Raw genomic sequence first — 25,801 nt, forward strand, 5'->3', positions numbered from 1 at the left:
AATCACGGGAACTCATTGCCTGCTTAAAAGGTAACTTCAAGTCCATTCAACTGTCAAAAACACTTAGAAGGTAATTAATTGGTATCTTTTAATAGGAGCAATATATGTAATGATTTTTTTAGAACGGCCAACTAAGTAACGTCGGGTACCCCGTACGTGGTCCTCATTGGCTAAAGGTAGCCCGAGCCGGCCACTAGTCCGGAAGGACGGAGCCCCTAGCGGTCCACCTGTTGAGGGATTCACCGGATAAAACCCGACCCCACGCCCGCCAAACGGCACGACAGCGAGGAGCCGGTAAAACCGAGTGAGATCAGGACTCGAACCCTGGCAAGCCAGGGTCATCCCTCATATCTCCCATATAAGTTGGTGATAGTGAGGTGTGATCCCCCTATCTCTCACTTGTAAAGTGAGTGCTCTACCATTGAGCCACAACCAACTTATTATATGATTTTAAAACTTTTTCTTTTATAATACCAAATTTATTTATAACTCAAATTACTTAGATTTGACTTGACCACTCTCATATTTCACCGTTCAATGAATGTGAATTTTTTTTTATTTTCTTTTAATTTTAATTTTAAATTTAATTTTAATTTTAGTTTTAAATTTTAATTTGAAGTCAACATATAATATACACATTTAACTCATTTAACTATTCGATGATTTGATTTTTCTGTAATAACTTTCGTTCAATAACTTTTTTCTTTTGGCAAAAAGACTAAATACGTTATTATGTTTAATTTTTTTTGGTGACGCTCACATATTAAAGTTTTGTTAAAAATTGAGTTGAATAAAAAATATTCTTTTTGTACCGTTAGCCATAGCAAGAACCGGCCGGGAACTTAGCAAACTAATCTTATACGGTTATACCGCCCTTGCAAAATCGTCACCGGTATAAATGTTACCGGAACCGGTGAAGTCAGGAAAACCAACCTTTTTAGAAATAAATCAAACATTGAAACAATGCATTATTGAACATGATTAAAAACTGAATTACAGCATAATTAATTTATAAAGTATATAGAAAATTATCGTAACAATATATAGTCTAGTTTAATTATCAGTTTATCTAGTAATAGGAAAAAATAATAGTTGCTATAACTTTTTACCTTTTAATCTTAAACAATATTAAACTTTTATGTGATTAAATAAAAATACAGTGAGTTTGTTTTGAATTTATTATTTTATTATTTGAATGTTTATTCCTTTTTGGGGACCACGAGTATGAACAATATAAAATATATTTACTGGAGTTGAAAATTTCCTTGCAATCTTATAAAAAGTCTTTCAAATTATATTTCAAATAAACGGTTTAATCAATTCTAATATTAACAATTTAACATTAGTTATAATAATTATAATTATTGTCCCGGTGGACTTGATTTATTATCCGGTTTGTGGTGTTGCGGAGGAATCGGTTAACAAGTATTCATCTCTTGTGGTTTAGCTCAAGCAGTGTGACATTTAGTCTCTCAATAATGTAAGGTTTCCGCTATTTTTGTTTTTGACATACGTGATTCGATAGACTTGCATAAGTTCTTTACAGTCTCTAAGGATGACACATTTTTTTTATGTGGTGTGTTTTGTGCTCATGGAAGAAGCGAAATACCTTAGTTCATAAAGGGGTTCCGGTTCATTCACATAGTTTGGTGTAAGAAATAAAGGTGCTCGGTTTCCTTTAGGTCAAACATAGTTCTAGAAAGGTTGGGTTGACTTAAGAGGACCAATATAGGTTTCGGGTTTAATTGTTGTAATTGGTTGGGTGGGTGCCTTGTCGCTTGTTTTTGCATGTTTGTTTTTGGCTACAGTATCGTTATTCTAACGACTTGCTAGTGTTGAAATATATATATTCATTTTATTGATAGTTCAAAAAGTAGTAAAAATTTTAATAAATCTTATTATATTATATTTATTTAAAAATTCATATGGGTGTTTGTTGGCATTTCATGAAGGAATCTTGACAAATCGGGTGATAAAACTGTTAATTTGTACGGAATGCTACTTCTTTATTCTTTTCCCATTCATTTTTCCAACTAATAAAATAAGTATATTTATATATTATTTTGAAGTGAGTACAAATCTGTGTAATTGAGACGTGGCAACTAAGTGCAAATCTCTATTATAATAAATAAATAAATGAGTAGTTTTTTTTATCATCGTTGTATAAAAATATTAATTTGTTTAAAAAGTAGAAAAGACAACTTAATAATTACTCCAATTAATAAAATTCCAGACTTAGTATTTTTTTAAGTTATCAAAATAAATGTATATAATAGTGATCTTTTGTATGTTTCTTCATATGAACAATATAATTTTTTAAGAGATTTAGTATGTTAATGTTCATATTTACTAAAAAAACCATATCCGATGGAGGAGACGGTGCCACACCCCAATAAAACAGGATGCGACTAACAGTTGGATTTACAAAAAATAATATTTTTTAATTAAAGAACACAACGGAAGTTGCAACTATACAAACAATGAATTGCATAAACTAAACTACTCTTCATTTTCGACGTAGTCCTTTCCTACAATTCACACTTCTCCGGCTTTTTTAGGAGATACTAGTAACGAACAACTCTTGTGCAAGGTGGATGAGTTAACTTAAAATGAATTTGTTAACATTCACATATACCGATATATTATTCTTTTATGTACTTATTGCGTTTGTATTTCCTTAATATCACAATAAGTAGACTTTCACACGACCACACTCCATGGTCTAACTCAAAACATTCGTTTCACAACATCACTATTATACCACTAACTCTTAGGATCAGATTGATTGAGACTTTGAACCATGCATGTTTAGTGGACACAACAAATGAGAGGCGTTTCTTTTTCCTTTTTTTCTAAATAAAGGAGGCTAGATGATTTAAATGAATTATTAGATATATATATATACAATTATGAACTTTTGTATGTATCACAAGTTGTACTTTGGGCATCATCGGTTTTCACTTTTTCATTACTCCATAATGCAACCCACCACTATTCTCTATCTTCCCATTTTGTGCACTACCTACGAACGATTGTTGCCACCGCAACCGTCACACCACACCACCTAAATCATCTAACCCATCTGTACGAAACCACGTTTTTAATCATCTCTTCTCTATACAACTAAGTGATCTTCCAATTTCATATTCAATTGCTCTATAAAATTGGGAAAATTGTGATTGTGTGTTCAATTTATGATAGGTGTAGCTGCACATATAAAACACTATGATGAAATTAAGAAAATTATCATTACATGTATTTAATTTAATTGTATGGTCATGTTGAAATTCATAGGTGTAGCTGTATAACTATAAAAATTGTCATTATGGGTGTTTAGTTTAATTGTAAGGTTATGGTCAAATTGACAGGTGTTACTGCATAACTGGATGATGACAAAGGATTATCCCAAACGGTGGCGGATATTAAGGATGCAAATAATTGATGAGTCTTGCATTTTGCTACGCGACAAGGGCAGATTGAGGTCTGCAAGTATTACCAGAGGTAGAGGAATTGAAACTTGATGTTAGTACTTAATTTTAAAAGATAAGGATGGTAATTCACTAATTTATATTTTTGTTTGTAAAATGTGACACAATATAGTAAAGTATTATAGTTATTGAAATATATGAATTGTTTAAGGTGAGACACCTCTTATTCATGCTGCAAGACAAGCCACAAGGGCATATTTCCACTGCTAAATATATCATTGAACATGGTGCTAATTCCTCATTATCAAGTGAGTTAGGCGCTACAGCTTTGCATCATGTTGCTGGAATACGTAAGTGCTTTTAGAGTTAATTATCATCATTTTTAATTCATCGTATATAGCCTGATGTATGTGCTTAAATTGGGAACTTATAGAGTTTATTGGAGATATGGATTAAAACTAACCTTATTTGGTGAATCGAATCAACTGATTCCAAGGTGAGAGTGAAACGGAGGAACTAAAATCTCATAAATGGTGTTGTTGGAGTTCTTGCTGAGGTACTTAATCTCATATTGTTCTTTATGTTTCTAAGCACATATATGTTGCTCCATTTCAGACTTAAGTTTACCATTTTAAATAATCTATTTTTCAACATAAACAGCCTAGGTTTGAATTTAATTTAGGCCGTTCAACTTAAGTGCTTTTTGTTTCACTGATGCTTTGTTAGTGCACATTATCTGGGGATTATTTAGCTGGTATGTATTAACATGTTAGTTGCTTTAAATTAAAACATGAAATGTATATGCACAATGTTTGAATAAATTTGGGACTATGATCAGGTTATACTTTTTGCACTTTTGCAGGTTTTTGTTTTGCCGATTATTGTGTCTACTTCAGTTACAGCTATGGCGGCTAGCGGCACTGAGCCGTGCTTTGTAGATTGGTTTTATTTTGGTTTCGCTCTTATTTCATTCCAACTTAATGAATACTTTTCTCAAAGGTAAGGTAAGTATTCGAGTTTTAAATTTACCTGTTAATATAGTGTATTTTTAAATTTAAAATGAACTTACAATGTAGCAACCATTTTGCTTTACTGAGACTCAGGTTGACATTAAAATTACATTATTTGTTATTTCATTTAAGCCATGTTGCAACCTTTTTAAGTTGTAGCCATTTGGGTTTCTGTTTGATAATGATATTTTGCACATTTATCGCTACCACATGAGATGGGTTTACGGTTGTTAGTCTGTTCTCTGTCAATATGGTTTTGTACAAGGTTTCACCCCGCCGCAACACGCGGGGTCGAAATTCTAGTTGTATCTAAACTTAAACCCTACCAGACAAGAAAATCAGCAGTTCTAAAAAAACTAATAGAAAAAAAGGTTTATAGTCTCCCCAAAATTGCAAACAAACTACGAAAGTCAAAACTAAAAAAAAACTTTGGTGAAATGTAAATTCGCTATTCGACGTGTCAACAAGGACAAAAATGAGTAAGAATTCACCAAACCAACACACTCTCTAACCGTTTCAAAAAAGACACTTTTATCTAACTCTTTGATACCGTTAGGCTAAGATCTCTTATCCAATTCCCTCAATACCGCTACTCATTTTTTTGAATGGCAACTCACACACTATTATCTAGCGTTGGGTTTTTAAATATTCATGAACCGGAGAATTGACACATAGAAAGTTATAAAATCATGGGTGTTCAAAATAATCCGAATACGTATCCAAAAATCCGTATATGAATTATCCGAAATTTCAGATTCGGATTCGTGTAGTGATTGTGAAAATTATTGGATAGTTCAGATATCCGAATTATCCGAAATATTTTTTTAATTATTAAATACTAAATATTATTTATAAGTTTCGGATATTTTTGGATATATCAGATGGTTTTTCAAATATTTTATTATAATATTTGGATATTTTTTTTGGATATATCGGATATCTGAAATATTTTTAAAAGTAATTCTTTAATTTTTTTTACAATTGTTAGTTTTAGAATATTTCGGATATCGGGTTAACTATCCGATCGGATATCCGAAATTTCTGAATTTCCGATATTCAAAATTTCGGTTTCGAATTCAGATTGTAAAGTTCACTATCCGAAGTTTAAATATTCGAAAGTCTGAATATCTGACTTTAAACACTCCTAAATTGCCTACCATAACGATTCACTTCAACTTCTATAAACCTATGGAATTGAACTTAGGCTATGTGTAGTGGGCGTGGGCTCGGGCGAATTGTGGGCGCGAAGGGGCGAGAACACCGCCCCCTGGTGATATGTGGGCGAATTGGGGCGGGGGCGGGGTTCTGTTGTCGCCTGGAAGAGATGAAGATTATTATTATTATATTATATATTATTATTAGATTTCTATTGTGTATATATATGTATATGTATATGTATATGTATATATGTTGTGTGTGTATATATATATATGTATATGTATATGTATATATGTTGTGTGTGTATATATATGTATATGCAAAATGAATCGAATCCTAGAAACAACCCGAACCAACCGAACCACCCATTCTCTCCTTTCGGTCAACACCATGATTCGCAAAACCAACCGAACGTGAACTTACAATGGAACCCGATGAACCTAAACCAACCGAGCTATCCGTTTCAATTTCCCGACCCGAACCTAAACACGTATGACAACCGAGCTATATATTTTTTTTATATTTTTAGTTATGTAATTTTTTTAGTTATGTATTTTTTTGTATTTCTTTTTTGTTTTAATGCATTTTTATTTAATTATTTGAATAAATTGGTTTTTATTTAATTAGTTTAATTATAAAAAGAAAATAATAAAAAAAGACACTGTAGGCCCAACTTGTAGCCCCTACACCATTACACCCTAAAAACAAATTTCCACTCCATGCTGACTAGGTGTCACGTGTCACGATTCGCCCCCAATTATAGCCTCTCCACTATACATGACCTTAAATAATTAGTCATCCAATTAAGTTTTAATTAATTTGAAAGGTGGACAATTTTAGTTGGATGAATCGAGTTGTTTCTATATCCTTTTGAAGATTCTTTCAAGTATTATCTTTCTTTGAGTGCACAACCTTTACAATCATTACATTCTTAGGATTAGGTCGGTTCCAACACCATCAATACATCTCTCTCGCTATTATATTTTTGAAAAATATCCCTCACCATACAACAATATGCATCCCTCACCATACAAATATATAATTACATAGAAAAAAGCTGCAACAATCATTTAAATTCATCTTTGTTTTTTATGTTTGACGTCACATGTTTGAATCTCACTTACCCATTTATATGCTATATTCTCAGGTTTAAGTCTGATTGAAGCACCGGTGCACCACTAAAAATACTAATAAGAAGAGGCTGATTTAGAATATATGCATAATATATAAAAACGTACGTGAAATATGTACATATGTACGTATTCCAAAAAAGGAAAAAGAAAAGTATACGATGCATGCATATAGTTTGCAAGATCATTAAAAACACTTAAAATTTATATAATATATACATGTCACAACACGTATGCATTATACATTAAAAATATAAAAATGCAAGATGCACTACTTGTTCAAAATTATTACATGCATGTGCACATCTAATATTTGAAACAACTTAAGAAATCTCAAATTAAGGCTGACCCGAATTTTATGTAGGGCTCGACTGGCGTATAGGGCATGGACTCGGTAATAGGCATGAACTTTGCATCGTAACCCATAGATAAGTTGTTGTCACTTAATCATCGGTAAAGTCCATTGGCGTTCAACGGAAAGAGCATCACCCATGGCCGTTTTACGTACGGAATATTCCAGAAATTGACAGTATTATTTCCATTTAGCCATCAACCGAATATCGTTGTTGATGCTAATCACCAACTGATTTGTCCATCGGTGATACCTTAGTTTTTTTTCTTGCGGTGTTCAAATGCAACATCAGACTTCTCATAATAATTAGATCCGTCTCTTTAAAGCGTTAGAAAACCAAAATACTTAGAATTATCTGACGAATACAATTATCATGTTATGTTCTTACAAAAAACTATTTTATTAAGAAAACTACAAAAGGTTGCAAACTAGTAGGATGATTTATATTTAAAAAACTGGTGTTTCTCAATATTCAAATAATAATATACTCGTACCAAAAACTCTAGCTAAAAATTTCTTTAATACACTAGACCATCATTAGTTATTTGATTACCTTATAAACCTTTACGTCAATCTCACTATTCATGACTCCAAATGATCCATCATACGCCAATACCTTTTGACTAATCACTAATCCACACCCTTAGGCTGAGGGGTGTGGAGCGCGAGAGGGGGCGCGTGAGCCCATCCGCTCGCGCCCCGGGGCGCGAGCACCACACCACCGAGGCGCGAGAGGGGCGCGAGAGGGGCGCGAGCGCGGAAATCCAGGCGGGCGCAAGGGGTCTCGCGACTGGGAATGCGCGTGAGGGAGCCTGGGAATGCGTAAATAGAGCCGTTGGGCTCTTTATGTTTATTAAAAAAAAAAATTTTTTTTATAAATTGATTCGATTTGTTACCTGATGGTGAATAACAATCTGATCGGAGTTAGTTGTGTACGGCGGTATGACTCCGGCGGTGGTTCACGGCGGCGTTGAATCGCCGGTGGTGATGAGAGTGGATTAGGCAAAGTAGCGGAATTAGGGTTTGAGATATTTGTTTGTTTATATTTGTGTGTTGTGGGCTGATATGCTTGTGGTAACCGACCTCTTGTTTAAGTTGTGCATTATGAGGTTGTACACTTTGCTTGTTAGGTTGTAAAGTGAGTTACTTTTAAACGGCTTAGGGTGTTTTATCTAGCGCGACGGATAGATCGGTAAAACCCAAGTGTTAGGACGGTAAGTGTATTATAATATTGAAACTAACTAAAACAAAAAAGTTATAAAAATTGAGGTGGACTGATGGAGTGGAGTCGGTCGGTAAAACTTGGGCGTTGAAGCGGCGAGTGTATACAAATTCGGTCGGTTTTATGTCATGTTTGTTATGGTAACGGAACAAAAACAAAGAACGAAAAAAAATTGGTATGATCGTTTTTGTTATGTTCGTTATAGTACCGGAATTAAAACAAAACGCGTCGAGTCTACGCAAATTCAGTGAGTTTTAGTCATATTCGTTAAGGTAGCGGAACTAAAACAAAAAATAACTCCGATCAGATTTTTTAATAATACGTTTTTTTAATACATTTATAAAAAAATAAAAAAAAACCGCTCGCGCCCCCTCTCGCGCCCCTCCACACCAGGGCCAGGGGCGCGAGCGGGGGCTCCAACACCCATCTTATCAAGTTTTTCTCTCTGCCACACGTCACAATATTATTGGCTGGCGCCCCCACTCGCGCCCCCTCTCGCGCCCCCCACACCCCTCAGCCTTATAATACCACTCAATAATTTCTTTAAAAATCACTAAATTAATTATTATATTATTATATTTAATAAAATGTCCATGAGCCCATTAAATTAGTTAGGATTTTGTTAATATGTCTATATAATGTAAGTTTGTAACTGTTATATATGTCTAAGTTTATTATATAAGATTATATGTTTTAGTTCTTTTTGCTCGTGCATTGTTAACGAGGGTTGGTTAAATGACTAATGGGGTTGGAGCTGGTCTAGTAGAAGATGGGCTTAGAGAGTTTTATGTTATCTTCTTAAAAGAGAATACAGGGGTTGTTTCTTTAGTCAGTATCATTCTCTTTATCACAGTTGTTACAACTTTGTTTCTATCGATTTAGGGTTTCACATTTATGTGATTATCAGTTGTTTTCTAAGTATTTTCTGATTTATCAGATTCTCACGATGATGATACGAAATCTTTATGATTCGTTGATCTTGATTCAATCTGTATTTGGGTATTAATTCGTGATTTGGAATAATGAAGTTTGGATTCTATATTTTTGACAATAACTCAATCGTTCGCAAGTAATAATCAAACAAGTATTTACCATTGTCTTACATTGTATCAGTCGATCGAAGCACGCTTATCTTATCATTATTGTTTTCCTAGTTGAGCTTATGATTTGCTTTTGTTTCGAATGTGAGGGAGTATTAGATAGGATTTATTAGGAAGAGCCCACATGCCCATTAGATTGAATAGGGTTTTGTTACCATGTCTAAATCCTTCAGTAATAATCAATACATTATTTACCATTGTCTTACAATTTCATGTTGATTCAACTAGACTGCTGGACTCATATTAAGAGTAATTACTTATAACTTGTTCTGGTATGAAATCTCACTTATAACTTATAAGATTCAACTATTAAAAACCCTATTCTTTTCTAATTAATTTGTCATTTCTCTACACTTGAAACTACCTTGGTTTTAATAAATATCATATGTTAGGTTTAGAGAAAGATAGACTCCTTATTTAATAACTTATAGGTAACTTTAATAGTCATTTTAATAAACTCCCTACGTTAGGTTCCATGTACAGAAATAAACCATTTTTTATAATATGATAAAACGTGTTTCATTGTCCCCAAAGCAAGGAAAAGAAGATGGCTTGGGTTTTGAACCTTAAACATTGACTTCTTTTTGTGTGTCTTGTCTTTATGTAGGGACATATATGGGTAAAATACTAAAATTGTTTGTTGTATGTGACATAAGCTTAAAATACAATATACATACTTTCTAGACACGTGTATATATACACGTACATACAACTTATGTTTGGTATATATTTATCATGAATTCATAGCTTTAGATTTTTGAACAAGGTGTTTTGACCTAAACTTAATCATAAAAGTTTAGTAGAATAAAACGGACCATGATTAATGCTGAGTGTAGTGGAACAGTTGAGGCGCCAAAGCCTCGACATCATCACTTCACCACCATCTTTAACATGTTCAAATCATAACGCGCAAAGTAAAGGGTGGTGCCAAAGGGGAATCCGTCAAAGGTTTAACGGAGGTGAGTGTGAGAGGTGGGGTCCATCTCCAATCGATCAATCACACATTTTTTTTTCTTTTTTTTTAGTTTACTTTTTAGTTAAAACTACTCCACCAAAGTGAAATGGTGGTTAGTTAAAAGTTTCACTACCTTCATGGTATTGACAAAAGATAGTTGTCCGAATAAAAGAAATAGTATATGTTATTAGATGTTCAACACTTGGTTTATTAGCATATTAATTTCATTTAACTAAGATAACTAAATACATCTATGTACATGGTTCATAACCTTTTCAAATATGTATATTTAAAAAATATATAAAAAATAACATGTTAAATTAGTTCACATGATGAGTCAGAGAGGGGGTGTTAAAAACTTAAAATGCATCAATTTGAATATATAAATGTGGTTGGATATTGTATATTTGTATAATTGTATTGTAGTTTTCAGTGCGGGCTACTAGTGAGTTAGTGGGCTTGAGCCTACAATGGTTGAATCCTTTAATACATTGCAAACCATGATCAGTAATCTCTTTAAGTAACCCGAACACAAATCGGCCTACCGGAGTTTTGAATGACATTGGGGGTGATAAGTCAACGCCTGGGATCTCTTTGGTCTCAAGTTTGAAACCTGAATCGGTGGGGTTTTTCCACAATAGCAGGTTTTCTCCTTAATAGTGTTTATAAGCGAGTCAGACATGAAGTATCAAAATCAGTATGAATGGTTGGCATCCCGTCTTAAAAAGGTCACTCATGTATTGGGAATAGTTACAAGTGCCAAAAAAAACCATTGTATACATGGATTATGGAAATGCAATGTAGTTGGACTCTCGTGTTGATTCGAACGAATCATCCTTTCCACAGAGAGATCTTTGCCTGTTAGGTAAGAAGATAGCAAGTTACAAATTCTCTTCTCACGAATTAGTAAACTAGACAGGATTCCTTTCACAGAGTAAAAAGTTGTGGTTCAATCTTCAAAAATTTTGTCTGAAAGCAAGTATGTTACGTCTACCCCTCGGATTTGTGTCTTTATATAATTTTGACTGTTAGATTGCCACATTTGTTTTTCAAGGTAACCAATTTAAACTCGTTTTAAATTAGCAAAAGTTTCATAAGAGTGAATCATTTTAACAAAAACATATAAACTTAAAACACCAAACCGAATCCATGAAGCAAATTAAAACTACCGAACGATCACGACATGATCAAAATCGACCTCTGTTTTTTACTCAAATGCTTTAATCTCAAAAAGAAGCTAAAAATGGATCCTTAACAGTTATACCCTAGTCATTCCCGACACCCCGTCCCTTCGAGACTCTTGGAGCACAAACATCTTATATGAAGGTATGAAAAAAAGACCATTATGGTGCAACAATACCGCATATGATTCAACACAAATATACTACCAATCTTCATAAATTTTCTAAATATCTAAACAATTAATTTAACTAATCTCCAGAAATATACTTCCTCTCTTCATAATATTTCTTCTCACTAGCTTCCTTCTTCGCATTCCTCTTCTGCAAAGTCGGGTAAATCAGTCCAAAATTTCACATCACTGTATAACAATATATATATATATATAGATATACACATACCTGGTATATCTCATGATTGGCTTTTATTCTTTCGGCCACAGAAGTGGTGGTGATGTTTTTCGGGCTTTCTAGTGTCCTGAAAATGCCCATGCTTTTTGGGACTCTGTAAGGATCTTCCTTGGCCTGAAGTAATAAACAAAAGGGTAATTTAGTCTTTTTAGTCCTGGTGTGAAGAAACCAATAACTAGAATGCAAAGGTTCGTCTTACATTAGGAGAATAGTTGACCTCTGAAACGGTTCCATGCACAACCAAGGAGATGTTAAAAGTTGTTATCTGGCCAAGGTTAAAAAAGGTATCAATCATTTAGTTACCATTAATGTTAAAGAAAAGCATAACTAGAAGATGACAAAAGGCGACGCGCGATACCATGTCTTTTGAGATTTCCCATGGTGCTCCAATGATGACTTCATCGACATATCGACAAGCTAAAACACTGAGGCTGCGTTCGTGAAGATGCATTAGCGGGAATAGAGCCCCACGTTGTTGGCTGCATAATATGGAACAAACGTTTTACTACTAAGATAATGACAAAGACGAAATATTGGACAGGTTGGGTAATCGCCTAATCGGTTTGTATATGAGCTGTTGTGATCTTGAAAACAAAATATGTCATTAAGATTTTAGACAAAATACCTAACGGTTTGATCAGTATAAATGCCCACTAGTAGGAAATCTCCGAGCTGTCGTGCGTTCTTCAGAATCTAGAAACATAAAACACGTGCCTCATTAATATTATTATCAAAACTACCAACCATCGACTAGACAGCTGTCATATGAACGTGAGATAAGAAATCGACACGTTACATACCTCAACATGTCCAGCATGAAAAAGATCAAATCCTCCATCAATGTACACCACACGTGCATTCGGTGCTGGTCCCTGAACCCACATACAAAAACATACAACATCAAATGTAGATAATTAAATACAAACCAATTCATTAATACAAGAATTTAATCACCAAACAAAAACATACCTTGCCATTTGAAAATTGCACAATTCTTCTTGATGTAGGCAAAAAGTTAGAAGCATGTTTGGATTTCAAATTGCTTTCTAAACTCGCACTCAATCCATTACATTCTCCATTCACTTGTTTATCCTCCATTGATGCAAGTATCCTTCCTGCGTTGCAAATAATATGTCAAAAAGCGGATCACTCTGTACTAATAAGTAGGAACACTGGATTATATTTGATGCAGTACCTACAATGTCTGTACTTGAAACACCTTCAGTGCGTTTAATCTGTTTGTAACGACCAACTTTCTTTGCCAAAGCATATGCATCACTTCCATCAGGAAGCAGGCAAGGATCATCACCATGAATGATGTAATCAATCTTATGCTCATTAAATAGACGATTCATGAAGTCTTCAGTTATAGCATACGGTGCGTTCGGAATCACTTCATCCACCCACTTCAATCCACTAACAAGTGCCAGTCTTTAACGGATTTAAACTAAATTAGCATATTGATTTCCACATAATAAGACTCAAGTTTTAAGAGAGTGTGATAAAGATCATACCTTTCTTCCATAGATAAAACAGGAGGACCTTTGTTCTTAATAATTTCCTCATCGCTCACGATCCCGACCACTAACTCATCTCCCAAAGCCTTGGCTTGTCTCAAAGCGTTTGCATGACCATAATGCATAAGATCAAAACATCCATCCATGTAAACACGGATCCGTTTCTTACCACTTTTTTGCTTTTGAAGATTTCCCAAATAAGGTAACATGTATGGCAAAGTAGGAAAACCAGCAATACCACTTAAATAACTTGTAGAAAAACCAAGTAATGCGGCTGTTAGCATAATGACACCGAATAGGTGCGGGTGGTAGTATACACCCTCCCAAATAGAATAGTTAGCGTTATAGTCCATGTTAGTACAATTACAAACAAAGGCCTATAGACTCTTGACTAATGCTGCACTAGAAGACACCCACGCCACAGCGAAACAGCCCAAGCGCAAGAACAAACCCTGCAAAAACATTGGAGAAACCAGATTTATATCAAGCAATTAAAAAGTAATTAGTAAATTTTCTTCCAAATCAAGATCGGATTATATTAAAACTAGTAATTTGGCTGAATCCATCAACTATCATCATCATCATCATCATCATCATCGTACTCAGTATATCCCACCAATAGCAAAGCTATGGTAGGGTCTGAGGAGGGTAAGATGTAGACAGCCTTACCATCATACACACATAAATTTAAGGTATCACACCACACAGCCAAGATTGAGCCAAGCTTTGGCTCATTTAAGGTACCGCACACGAGATTGGGCCAAGCTAAGAGTTAAGGTTTCCTCAAAATAAAATATATGGTGTTTGGAGTTCCTTAATTTGGCCTCCTTATGACTTTTTAACTTTTGAAAAGTTAAATGATGTTTGGGAGTCCTTATGGTGTGAGTGGAGAAGTTGGATAAGTTACAACTTTGTAACTTATGACTTTTGGTCATTTCCACAAGTCATAAGGAGACCAAAATAAGGAATCCAAAACACCATATATTAAAACCATATATAATAAGTTAATTAATAAATAATAAAGTAACCGATCCAGAGTCGAGTTCAAGCTTGAAAAAACAACTCCAGCTTTAGGAAAAGAGCTCGAAACAGGCCGAGATCAAGCTTGACGTCTCATAAGTTAAAGCAGGCCCAACGCAGGCCCATTAACGTTTTCTCAAAATAAATTAATTAGTTTAAACACTTACATAAACTAACTAATAATAAATAATAAATAATAAACAATAAACAATCCTAGCTTGTGTCGAGCTCAAGCTTTCGAAAAGGAGCTCGAAAACAAGCTGAGATCGAGCTCGGCTTGGCTCGGATTAATATTTAAACAAGTAATTTGCCTTAACACCTGAATCCATCAATTATCACGCACATCCAAATTAAGATCGGTTACGTTTCGTATTTAAAACCGAATCGAACTAGCTGTAAACCGTAAACCGGAAACAATCATAACACCATAACTCCACCAAATTCAAATTCCACCAAATCAAGCTCTACATAAGCTCGAATTAATACCGAAACTAATAATTCACCTGAATCCATCAATCATCATACACATACAAATTAAGATCGGTCTTCAGTATTTACAACCGAACCGAATCGAACTAGCCGTAAACTAGAAACCTGAAACAATCATAACACCGTAACTACTCCAGATTCAATATCATATTCAAATTCCACCAAATCAACAGTTAACGCGTAAAACAAAACCTAAATAATATCGATCGCAAGCTAAATTCCTAAAACATAGCGCATAGAGATCACCGTCACAATCCTATACAATACAACATAAAACAGATCTAAATCACACCAACCGCAAAATGACGAACGAGTTTCAATTAATTAATTATTCAAATTAGGTTTATAGTAATTGAATGATCTACGAATACTGTCTATAATCAGAATTAAGAAAAATTAGATATCGGATATGGAACCTGGATGAGTGATTGATCGATTACCTGTATTGCCGTTAGCAATTGATGATTAATTGAATATGTGTGTGTTAGGGTTTATTCTTGGCTGGATTTAATTAAAAGTGAAGGAGAATGGTGAAGAAGAAGATTTTTATTAAGAGAAGAATGATGATGTCATGGTGACGGAAGCAGAGTTCACATGGTTTTGCAGTCCAATTGACCTGTTAAAATATTATTATTATTTTTTTTATATTCTTTTTTTATTTGACACAATGACGTGGATTTTTCTAGTTGGCCATGTTCTAGTTGGTTCGTATCTAAAGAGTAAATTTTAAATTGTTTTTCATGTTTTATTGAAGCTTTATCTTTATTGAATTAATTTCAATACATGGTTATAGAAGGCTAATATAAGTTATTTCCCGTTGTTCGTCGTGTTTGTGACATATCATTTTTTCCTTTAAATCATCTGTAGTGAAAAAGATTGAGAGGGAGAAGAGCTGAAGAGGTCGAGATTAATGAGGACCCCCCTATCCTTGAGAAGTGACTTATAAGAGAAGCAAGCAAGAAATATTTCTCGGCCTAACATGTGGGACCAACGTTACTTTTATTAATTTATTTATTCATATAGTTATTACCAACTACTATTATCACACTTCTCTCCCAATCTCTTTCCCACCACTACACCTCTGGAATACAATTCATCTTTTTGCTGATTGAGCGTCACGTGACACACTTTTCTCCTAACACTATGCATGGTCTCATCATCCAACCTAATCATTCAACCTATGTTATGCTTCATTTATAAAATTATTTAATAGTATAAAGATTTGAGGGAAAAAAACAGAAAAACAAAAGTGGATGGGTCCAAGTGAAAAGAAAATTTTTGTTGCACTAATATGTACTTTCGTCAAGAAAGTAAGGGTAACGTATGCTACCCCTCAACCTGTATTGGGTCCGTCGTTGCGTGTATGTTATATGACTCATATTGTTTATTTAGTCGAAAATTAATAAAAATCTATGCACTTTTTTTATTCTTTTTCTTTGTTATCTGAATTTTAACTGCAGTTTGATTTGTGACCGTCTAGCTAGCTAGTGAATTAGTATAACAATCAATTTGATCACTTGGTGATAAAAACATTGGCTTTGAAGGTGTGACAAGTGGTATACCTTGGCATGAGTGCATGAATTTGTCTACATTGTGCTAGTGTTGTGATAACGAGTGCAATGTGCATGATGAATCTTAATCACATCTTCTATTTTGGGAGCAACAAACAAAAGCATGAGATAGGATTTTGTATGATGGCATAGTCTGCTTGGATATATTTTGCTACTACTTGTTTAGTCACATGTGTCTAATGACAACTAGAATAGGTTTTTTTTTTCTTTTTTTTTTTAATATGTGGTAATGAAATGGCTCTAATGTTTAACACCTTTATATTTTAACACTAGGTTAGTTACCCGTAAAGCACACGGGTTTGAATAAATAAATTTATTTAAAAAAATAACACAACGTCAAATGCAAAAAATTATATTCAACAGATATACAAATATATTATACGGTAAAATAAATTACGCATTACACAATATGAATACAAAAAGTCGTTAGAAAATTCAAAAATCTCTATATATTTCTTTGTTCACAATATTTGTAACTTTACTTTTTATAACCAAACTTGGTAGTTTCACATTGTTTGTGCTTTTAAATCTAGATAATGTAACGCATAACTGTCCACGAGTTAAAATAAATTGTCCCAAAACAAACCAGTTATCTATAGTGTCTGACCTTTGTTTCTATTAATCTTTATTGCAAAACAAAAATAAACGAAAAATTTAATTCTCTGAAATTAATCATTTTATCTAAAGGTGTAGAATTTTTCTTTTTAATAATAAAAGTGTGAGCTCCAATACTACTTCCGAATATGATTTCCGCTTCTTAACACGATTAGAATATTGTATTTTCACATGTATTTTAGTTTCAGCATAGACCATTTAAGCAACATCACTTCAACACCGTCTTTAAGGACTAACCTCTGACTTGACAACCTTAGATTTGAGGCGATTTAAAACGTCAGGAAACTAATATATCTTGTAACATATCATTTTATTTCTGATAGATACCATTTGAATAATGGTAATATTTTTAATCTCCCGGAAACATGGATAGCAAACACTTGCTAAATTTTTTTGGTGTGTTAATGTCTTATGCACCTGAAAAACAAAACATGTAGTATGATGTTTATATTTTTGTGGATTTTTAAGATGATGAACCTAACATAAATGACATATTGATTAAATAGTCAATTAAAAATGGTTGTAAATGTCTTTTTTTATTAAACCAACCCGTTGACTGGAACTCATTCTAATCATAAACTGTTTTGATCTAAATCGTGTTTGATACTTTAACCGGTTAAAGAAACCCGCTGGGTTAAGTTAACATAAACACTAACAATACATCAATAATGAATTTGTATTTTACGGGTTAGAAAAAAAAACTTGTAATTTAGTAAGTATCATATATATATTTAATAAGTTAAAGTTTATTGAAATTTTAATTTTGAATTAATCTTACATTTTCATCCAATAATATCATTTCATATAAAACCTCAATATTAATGAACTATTATAATATATTTAAAATATTAATTTTTGCAATCATTATTCAAAATGAACGTGAAAATTGGTTACTTATAAAAATCTAATATTAATAATTAATACAATATATTTATATAAAACAAAATAATATATTTATGTGATATTAAATTTTTTAAATCAAGAAAGAATTATTAAAAAGAGAATGAAAGATTAAAATGAAAAGAAAAAAAATGAAATGCAAAATTATAATAAGAAAGATGTATTTAATACGAGAGAAATTAGGAAAAATTTTGTAAGGATCATCTTAGTAATGACATGTGATACTTAGAAAGCTTTGTTTATTATATAGTATAGATATATGTATAGTTGTGTATTAATTGTTCTTATAGCAACCTAAGGCCAAGTCCCAAAATATCAAATTTAATGTTTTTTTGATGAAAAGATGCATCATTTATTCTTGATGTAAACTTCCATGATATTTCTCCAACACAATGTTGTTCATACCCAATTCTAGAAGTAACATACCAAGAAAATATCACTAAAGTTTCCTTGGTTGATCATTCTAGCGGATTAAACAAGTCAAGCTAAGCTTGATATCGTCAAAGCTCGTGCCCAACTGTTTTTACGGGAAATTAAGAAATATCACTAAAGTTTCCTTAGTTTATTTATTGTATGGTAGTTATTTTTTATTAATTTATTTATATATATAAAAACATACATATGAACTACATAGTTTCTTTTTTTTTTCTTTATTATAATTTAATAAATAATAATAGTTATTATGCTAAGTATATATATATAATCCACTAAATAAAAGTTATATAAAAATATGATAATGTAGGCACATGAGTCTACTCTAACTCGATATATAAACCTTGGGTTCGTTTATCAAACAACTTAATTTTTAGGTTTCAGCTTGTTTAAACTTGACTAGATCCCAATTTTAAGCCAACTGATCATGAGTAGTAAACTCTTTTCAATGATATAAGTTGTTAATTACTAACATTAAAATTAGAAGTTTTAATGGTTTTAATTAACGACAAAACAAATGTCACTTTAAATATGAATTAAACACCTAAACATATTAAACGGGATATATATGCGATTATATTAAATTCTATATAACTAAACTACTTAACTACCACGTTTATTTAGCGTACATAATTTTGCTTGAATAATTTAAATGATAATGATGGTTTGCCTATGCTATCTAAAAGATATCTCCACTTACCATGATAGCAAAGTACAAGTAATTATAAAGTTTTCAACAACAAAAACAATAAATTAATAAGCCGTAACACTATGAAGATAATAATTTTTTATATATCATACAACTTTCCACATAACCCTTAATAAAGTAAAGAGGTTTTGTATTAAAAAGAAAGAAGAAAAGTAGGTTTTATCTTATGATCTCAAATCATGAGACCATCTAAATTGGTTATCATTTTGGTTTAAAGGATGTGATGAATTAACTTGTACTTGGTAAATGTATTTGACGTCAGGAGGTCATGGAAGGGCAAAGTAATGATGTTTGTACACAATAATATTAATCTTTTCATTGCAACAACTTAGGTAAAAAGCACGATCAGAAGTTGTGTGTAAGGCTGCAAACGAACCGAACAAACACGAACAATGTCTTGTGCATATTCGTTTGTTAAAGAAATAATGTATTCACGAACGGTCCACAAACATTACCGAACGAGATTTTATGTTCGTGTTTGTTCATCAAGGAAATGAATGTGTAAATGAACGGTTTACGAACATAAACGTACACAATTTAAATAAGCGGAACGTACAGATCGAGATTGATGTATTCATCAATGTGAATGAGAAAGAAACTTTGAGCAACGCAAAAACTACGTGAGAATATGACTTCATCCTATTTTATACTAGTGGTAATAAATTAAAGAAAGATAAAATAAATAAATAAATAAATATAAAACTTTCATGAACAACATATAATCCCGTTATTCGGTTAGTTTTTTTCTAACTATCTTTATTGTTAAAAAAACAACATATACAAATGAACATGAACGGACGTTAAAGAACACATTAAGGACGTTCACGAACATAATTGAACGAACGAAGGCACTGTTAATGTTTGTCTGTTTATCTAATCGAATCAAAATTTCTTGTTTATGTTCGTTTGTTTATTAAACGAACAAACATAAACGAACTTCTCGTTGAACGGTTCACGAACTGCTCACTGAACGTTTGGTTCGTTTACAGGCATAGGTATTTGTGTGTTTTGGGTATAACGCGAATATGACGTCTAGAAGTTTATTTTGTGTGTATGTGTGTTTCTTTCTTCTTTTTTCATTTTTTTTATTTTATGTTAAAAACAAGTTTTATACCGTTAAAATATATATCTCACAAAATCACTCTTGACGGGGACAATCCTCTTGCCTTTCAAAATGTTGATTATACTTTTTTTTTTTATTAATTTTCTTCTTTGAACAAAAGAAGGTTCCTTCGTTGAAGAAAAGACGTGTATGATCTCATTCAAACAGATGTCATATACTTCGACTAAGAGAAGACCAGTCAAATATATTTGAGATATGAACAAAATATACTTCACCATATATATGTCGCTTGAAGAATCTAGAAAGATATATAAATACAAATTAAGGTTGTTAACGTATAAAGTTGCATAATTTTTTGATGTGTAATTAGTGGTATATGTAGCATTTTTATTATTATTATTTAACCTTTGCGTAATTATTTATTAATTTTGCTTAATTAGTTTTTATTTATGCAAGTCCCTTGGGTATTCGTATGCTTCGCACGTTAACAATTATTCGTACATTTACATACCCCTATATCAAAATAAGATGGTTGTATAAAGTTCACAAGTTTATGTAATTATATGTTGAATTTTCAAGAACGAATTGATATTACTCATCAAAACATAAACAATGAATTTGGATTGAACAACTCTCAATTTTACAAGCAGAAAAATATATCCATAAAACTAATTACAAACTCATCTAACTATAATCACAACTTTGATTCGTTATCTATGTTTGTTTTAAAAGAAAGAAATATATTTTAACATGTCTTCAGGATCTCATCTCCGGTCTGAAAAACTTATGAAAATGAAACTTTTCAAAGAGTACACGAAATTAACTCTGGATATAAAAATATATTCGAAAATAGAACAACATTGTTTCAAGGTTATAAGATAAGACCAAACGAATTAAAGTGTGTAGTTTGATCAACACTCAACAACTACATCATTTCTTAAATAAATATATGCATGTATTTAAAGTTATCCTTTCAACTACGTATTAGAAAACAAATATGATGTTCATATTCAACCGCATTAACAATCGACACCTTGATTCTTTCTAATCTTAATGACCAAGTAAAATAAAAGGTAGAATTTATCTCTTAGTCAAGGGTTGGAGATCTTAACGTGAATTAGATTAATTAGTCTAACACGTTATATTTTTCATTTGTTAACAGCTACTTGATTTGAAACTGTATTTTTTAATTTCATTTTGAAATGCAACATGCTAAGCGTAAAAGATGACACAAAGTGAAAGCAAATAACATTAATGGCTTTAAATTATTACATCAAACCTTGTTTATCAAAGTTCAATTGGTCAAACGGTAGTTTCATGACTTTCCATATAGGATGTCGTGAGTTGAAGCTTTACCTTAGACAATTGTCCCGGGTAGAGCAAAAGAGTTTTTGCAATTGTGGGTTTCTTCCTTGGTGGGTAGGGCGGTGACAAGTTAGGGAAACATTGAGCTTGAGGCCGGGGCTTCAATTGAAGAAATTCAAGTTTGACGGTAGGGGCAAACCAATATGCACTTGTCACACAATCTATAGCCGGTTGAGACATTTCCATTCTAATGGGCCTTGAAATATCAAACGTAGCAAAAGTTATACTCTTTTGTGTCGGTTTCTTTCATTCCTTTTCTTTTTAAAATCTCATTTGCCTTTGTCTCGTCTACTAACTCTTGGATCAACTCCGTACGAAAAGAAACACTCTACAAAATGAGTGGATTGAGTAAAACACAGCCTAAAACATTATCGTGTTTAATTTGGTTGATATGTTAACATCTCTATTATAGATATTAGTACATAACTTTTGGACTCGTGTTATAATTTACACAAAAAGTGAGAAAAAAAAAACTACCTAAAAAAAGTTTGGCCTTCCTGTAGAAACCGGTTTGGCCTAAGGTTCAAATACGACAGAAAACCCCTAAAATAAAATTGAACCATTTTCGAATAACGAGTTTGAATTTGGGTCCGATTATTTAAATCGGGTTCTTATCATAATATGGTTTCTAAGTAGAATTCGAATTTGTGAATATTCAAATTCAAATCCTAAATTGGTTTTTGAGTCCCGTGTCATGCGTAAATTAAACTCATTAACTTTTCGTGATTTTAGTAACACTGGCTTCGGCAGACAACAATGGTTAAGAGGGCGTCACCCCATGCCAGCGACCAGAAAAACATTTCATTTGAACCCATAGAAGAATTACCCGTCACACTCAACCCACATATCTATTCACACTAACCGAATCACCCGTCAAACCAACACACTGATTAATGAAACACAATGTTGTTTCAACCAACTATACGTCGTTTAGTGCATACGAATATAACTATATTTTTTTTGGGTTCGTCACAAATCAGATACATACATTAGTTCTTGTATTTATAAGTTTTCCTATTAAGATTAGAGTTAGCAACTGGAATGATTTTAATGTACAAAAATGATCACAAATATTGATGGCCCAACCAATTACCAAAACATGATTACATATTGTCTTAGAGAACATGACCTACATGAAGTGGCTGGCCCAAACGATCGTCCAACCAATTACCAAACTAAATTAATATTGCCAACTAAACTGATATGGCATTGTACATGAACTTTTGTTAGATCATAACTTAATTTGGAATGAATGTTGATGATTGGTATCAAGTCATGATCAATTCGACAAGATGGACTTGTGTCGCCAAACATTTTTGGTTTTTTTTTATAACTAAAATAAAGTGATAGGCTATTAAAATTTAAAATATCTCAAACATCTAAAACGCTTACAATGAAGTGACAGATATATATGAAAAAGGATGAATATGGATGTAGCAGGTGGAATGAAAACAATTTATAGAACAATCATAAGCATAGGAAACATTAATAATTTTACTTTTAGTTTCATCTTCATCCTATCAAGATTAAATAAATAAAAATCATAAATAGCTAGCATGTAGGGCTAGAATGTGTCAATGTGAGCCCACAGGCCCACTTATTTTGAATGATTTTGTTTATTTATTTATTTATTTATTTTTGTTTTTAAAGAAACTGAAAAATGAGTTGATTCGGGTGGTCTTCATGAAACGTTACATTACAGTTAATAGGTTAAACTGAGCCAAAACCATTTGAAACTCATCTAAACATGTTTTTATTTTGACCGTTAAAGAGGATTACATCCAAACACAATATCATGTGCATGAGTGCATCAAGCTAATTTCGCCAATTGTGTAGATAATGGTAAGTTGCGACTTGTGAGCTTAATCCATGTAAAACTAGTAGATTTCTTCGTGATGAAAAGGTGGATATAACGTTTTCACAAATTATATTCCACTGTGGGTGTTAATTAATTAAGTTCTGTTTTATGAAAAGATTTTGTCACGATAGATTAATAAAAACTTAAAATAAATATTATATAAATAACTGTTTGAATACTAATATTTTTGTTACAACATACAACTTTTACCAGGTTGGTCAATTTTTGGCACCTCTATGTGGTTTTGGAATTCATGGTCAACTGGTTTACTGCTACTTTAGCACTTGTTCATTTATATATATATATATATATATATATATATATATATATATTTAAAGGTGGTCAAGTCAAGATACTTGAATGTGTTGGTTAATTCAATTCCTTGAAATCCAATTTCTTAATTTCTATTTATTAATTTAAAGAGACTTGAATGTGTTCCCATTTCTTATTTGTGAGTTATCCTTCTTTACAACTATACCAAGCCATCACATTTGGTTGTCTTTGTTATGTTGCTACGCTCAAAGAAGTCGGCATTAGTTGAGCTCATAGGTTCGAACCCAACTCCCACTGATTTTGGACCCATTAGGATATGTAGGTTGATCATGGGCGTATCATACAATGGCATGCCGCATGCACACCATTATATGGCATAATGCCAGGCTGACCAAAATAAAATAGGGTGTACCATACATCGAGGGTGTATGGTACGATGGTATGCTTTTTGGTACGGGTACGTTGATTTTAACATTGGATCATCATGGTGTGGATATATTGCATTCCCTCACTTAGCTTATGCTAATAAAGCGTATTTCATATATTTCCAGGTAAAGGATACAAATCGTAGGTTGCACGTGATCAAAATGCCACGAATCACACTTTTGTTGGTGATTGGTTTTTTGTACACGATTGAGATTTTACTGGGTGTTTTTGTTTGCTTAATTAACAAAGTGCAGACGTGAGCACATAAGTAACAAAATAGTCGAAAATCCACATTGTTACATAAGCGTAATGAAAAGCAAGTTTTAGAAATCCCTCTCAAATTGTTATATATGGGTATCCAACATTGTAAATTTGAATTGATCCTTTGGTATGGTAAATTTATTAACATATATGTATCAATGTATGCATACGTCCAACACATATTAAATCTTGAAATGGAAACTGGTTCTGGCTTTTGCTTTATATATTTGTTGTTATGGAAGCCAATAATGTGCATCACTAACGATGTATATATGCACAAACTATAGTGTCAGTTTATATTACGTGTCTTTTGGCCTTGTATACTATTTTTTGTTTTATATTCTCTTTTTTAGCATTACAAGTTACAACTACTGATGATTCTGTAGCATGTTGACATGTTGTATTAATGTTTAAAGATTGATGATAGCGTTTATACAGTCTAGTATTGTTTTAATTTAATAACGGCCAACTAGGTGATTCAAGAAAGAACTTCTTTTACTTAAAACTCGGCTATATATCAACGAGTGACGGATTCATGAATATTTCTCAAGGGTGATGAAAATTTTCCGTTTTCATGTCCATAAAGTGGAATTTATTCATGGGTCGGGTCGTTGAACTATTTGTACCATATTGAATAGGTCATCGAAGCATTTTGGATTTTTAAATGGATCTATGGTTTTTTATTCAGGTTTCTTCATAACTTTATTTTGCTCGATATTTTTTATATTGTAGCTAATATGAACAACTAACATGTTAACACTTAACAACTACTCAAGTAAAGTAACAATATATATAGCAGTATAGCACTTATAGATTGCAAGATTTAACATCCTACTCAACTAGAAACGTCTCAACATAACTAAAACAATATATTCTAATATAAATCTAATATAAATAATGAAGCTAAGTGATGTTTGGCTAAACATGAGAATTTAGATTACGTAATTGTCGAACTGCTTTAGGATGTTCATCCATGAATTGCGAAGTACCAGACAACCTAACATGAACATTGATTCGATTGAGAGAATATAAACCTTACATAAGATTACATAAGAAACCCAATTCAATCCCATATGAAACATCAATTCAAAAACAATATCTTGAAAAACCAACAAATAATAAGTAACAAGTTTCATCTAAAACTGAAAAACCAAATTGATCTAATTATAACAAGATTTTAGATAAGATGTCTAATACAACATTTTATTAATAATGCCAACCCTAAAACCGCCTAGGTAATAAATAAACTAACACATAAACGACTCATTGAAAAAATGGGATAATATGTTAACTCATTTAATGTAAAACTTGGAGCAATACCAACTTGAAGGACCCGAATACGAAAAGTGTAAGGGTGG

General features: G+C 32.4%; 1 protein-coding gene across 1 annotated transcript; it reads right to left on the reverse strand.

Annotated features, from left to right (window-relative positions):
• Positions 1-11,673: 11,673 nt before the first annotated feature.
• LOC143539096 (ethanolamine-phosphate cytidylyltransferase-like) lies at positions 11,674-15,568 on the reverse strand. The gene is made up of 10 exons (XM_077032513.1): positions 15,411-15,568; positions 13,459-13,913; positions 13,140-13,375; positions 12,914-13,059; positions 12,745-12,816; positions 12,570-12,637; positions 12,303-12,423; positions 12,144-12,209; positions 11,936-12,058; positions 11,674-11,857 (listed from the first exon to the last, which is right to left on the reverse strand). The coding sequence occupies exons 2-10, from the start codon at positions 13,812-13,814 to the stop codon at positions 11,786-11,788; spliced, it is 1,260 nt and encodes a 419-aa protein (XP_076888628.1). The 5' UTR covers positions 13,815-13,913; positions 15,411-15,568; the 3' UTR covers positions 11,674-11,785.
• Between the last annotated feature and the right edge of the window lie 10,233 nt (positions 15,569-25,801).

This window comes from Bidens hawaiensis, unplaced genomic scaffold (assembly GCF_021521415.1).
Source record: "Bidens hawaiensis isolate Kalapana, Puna unplaced genomic scaffold, B.hawaiensis_p1.1 tig00000780_1, whole genome shotgun sequence".
Classification (NCBI taxonomy): Eukaryota; Viridiplantae; Streptophyta; class Magnoliopsida; order Asterales; family Asteraceae; genus Bidens; species Bidens hawaiensis.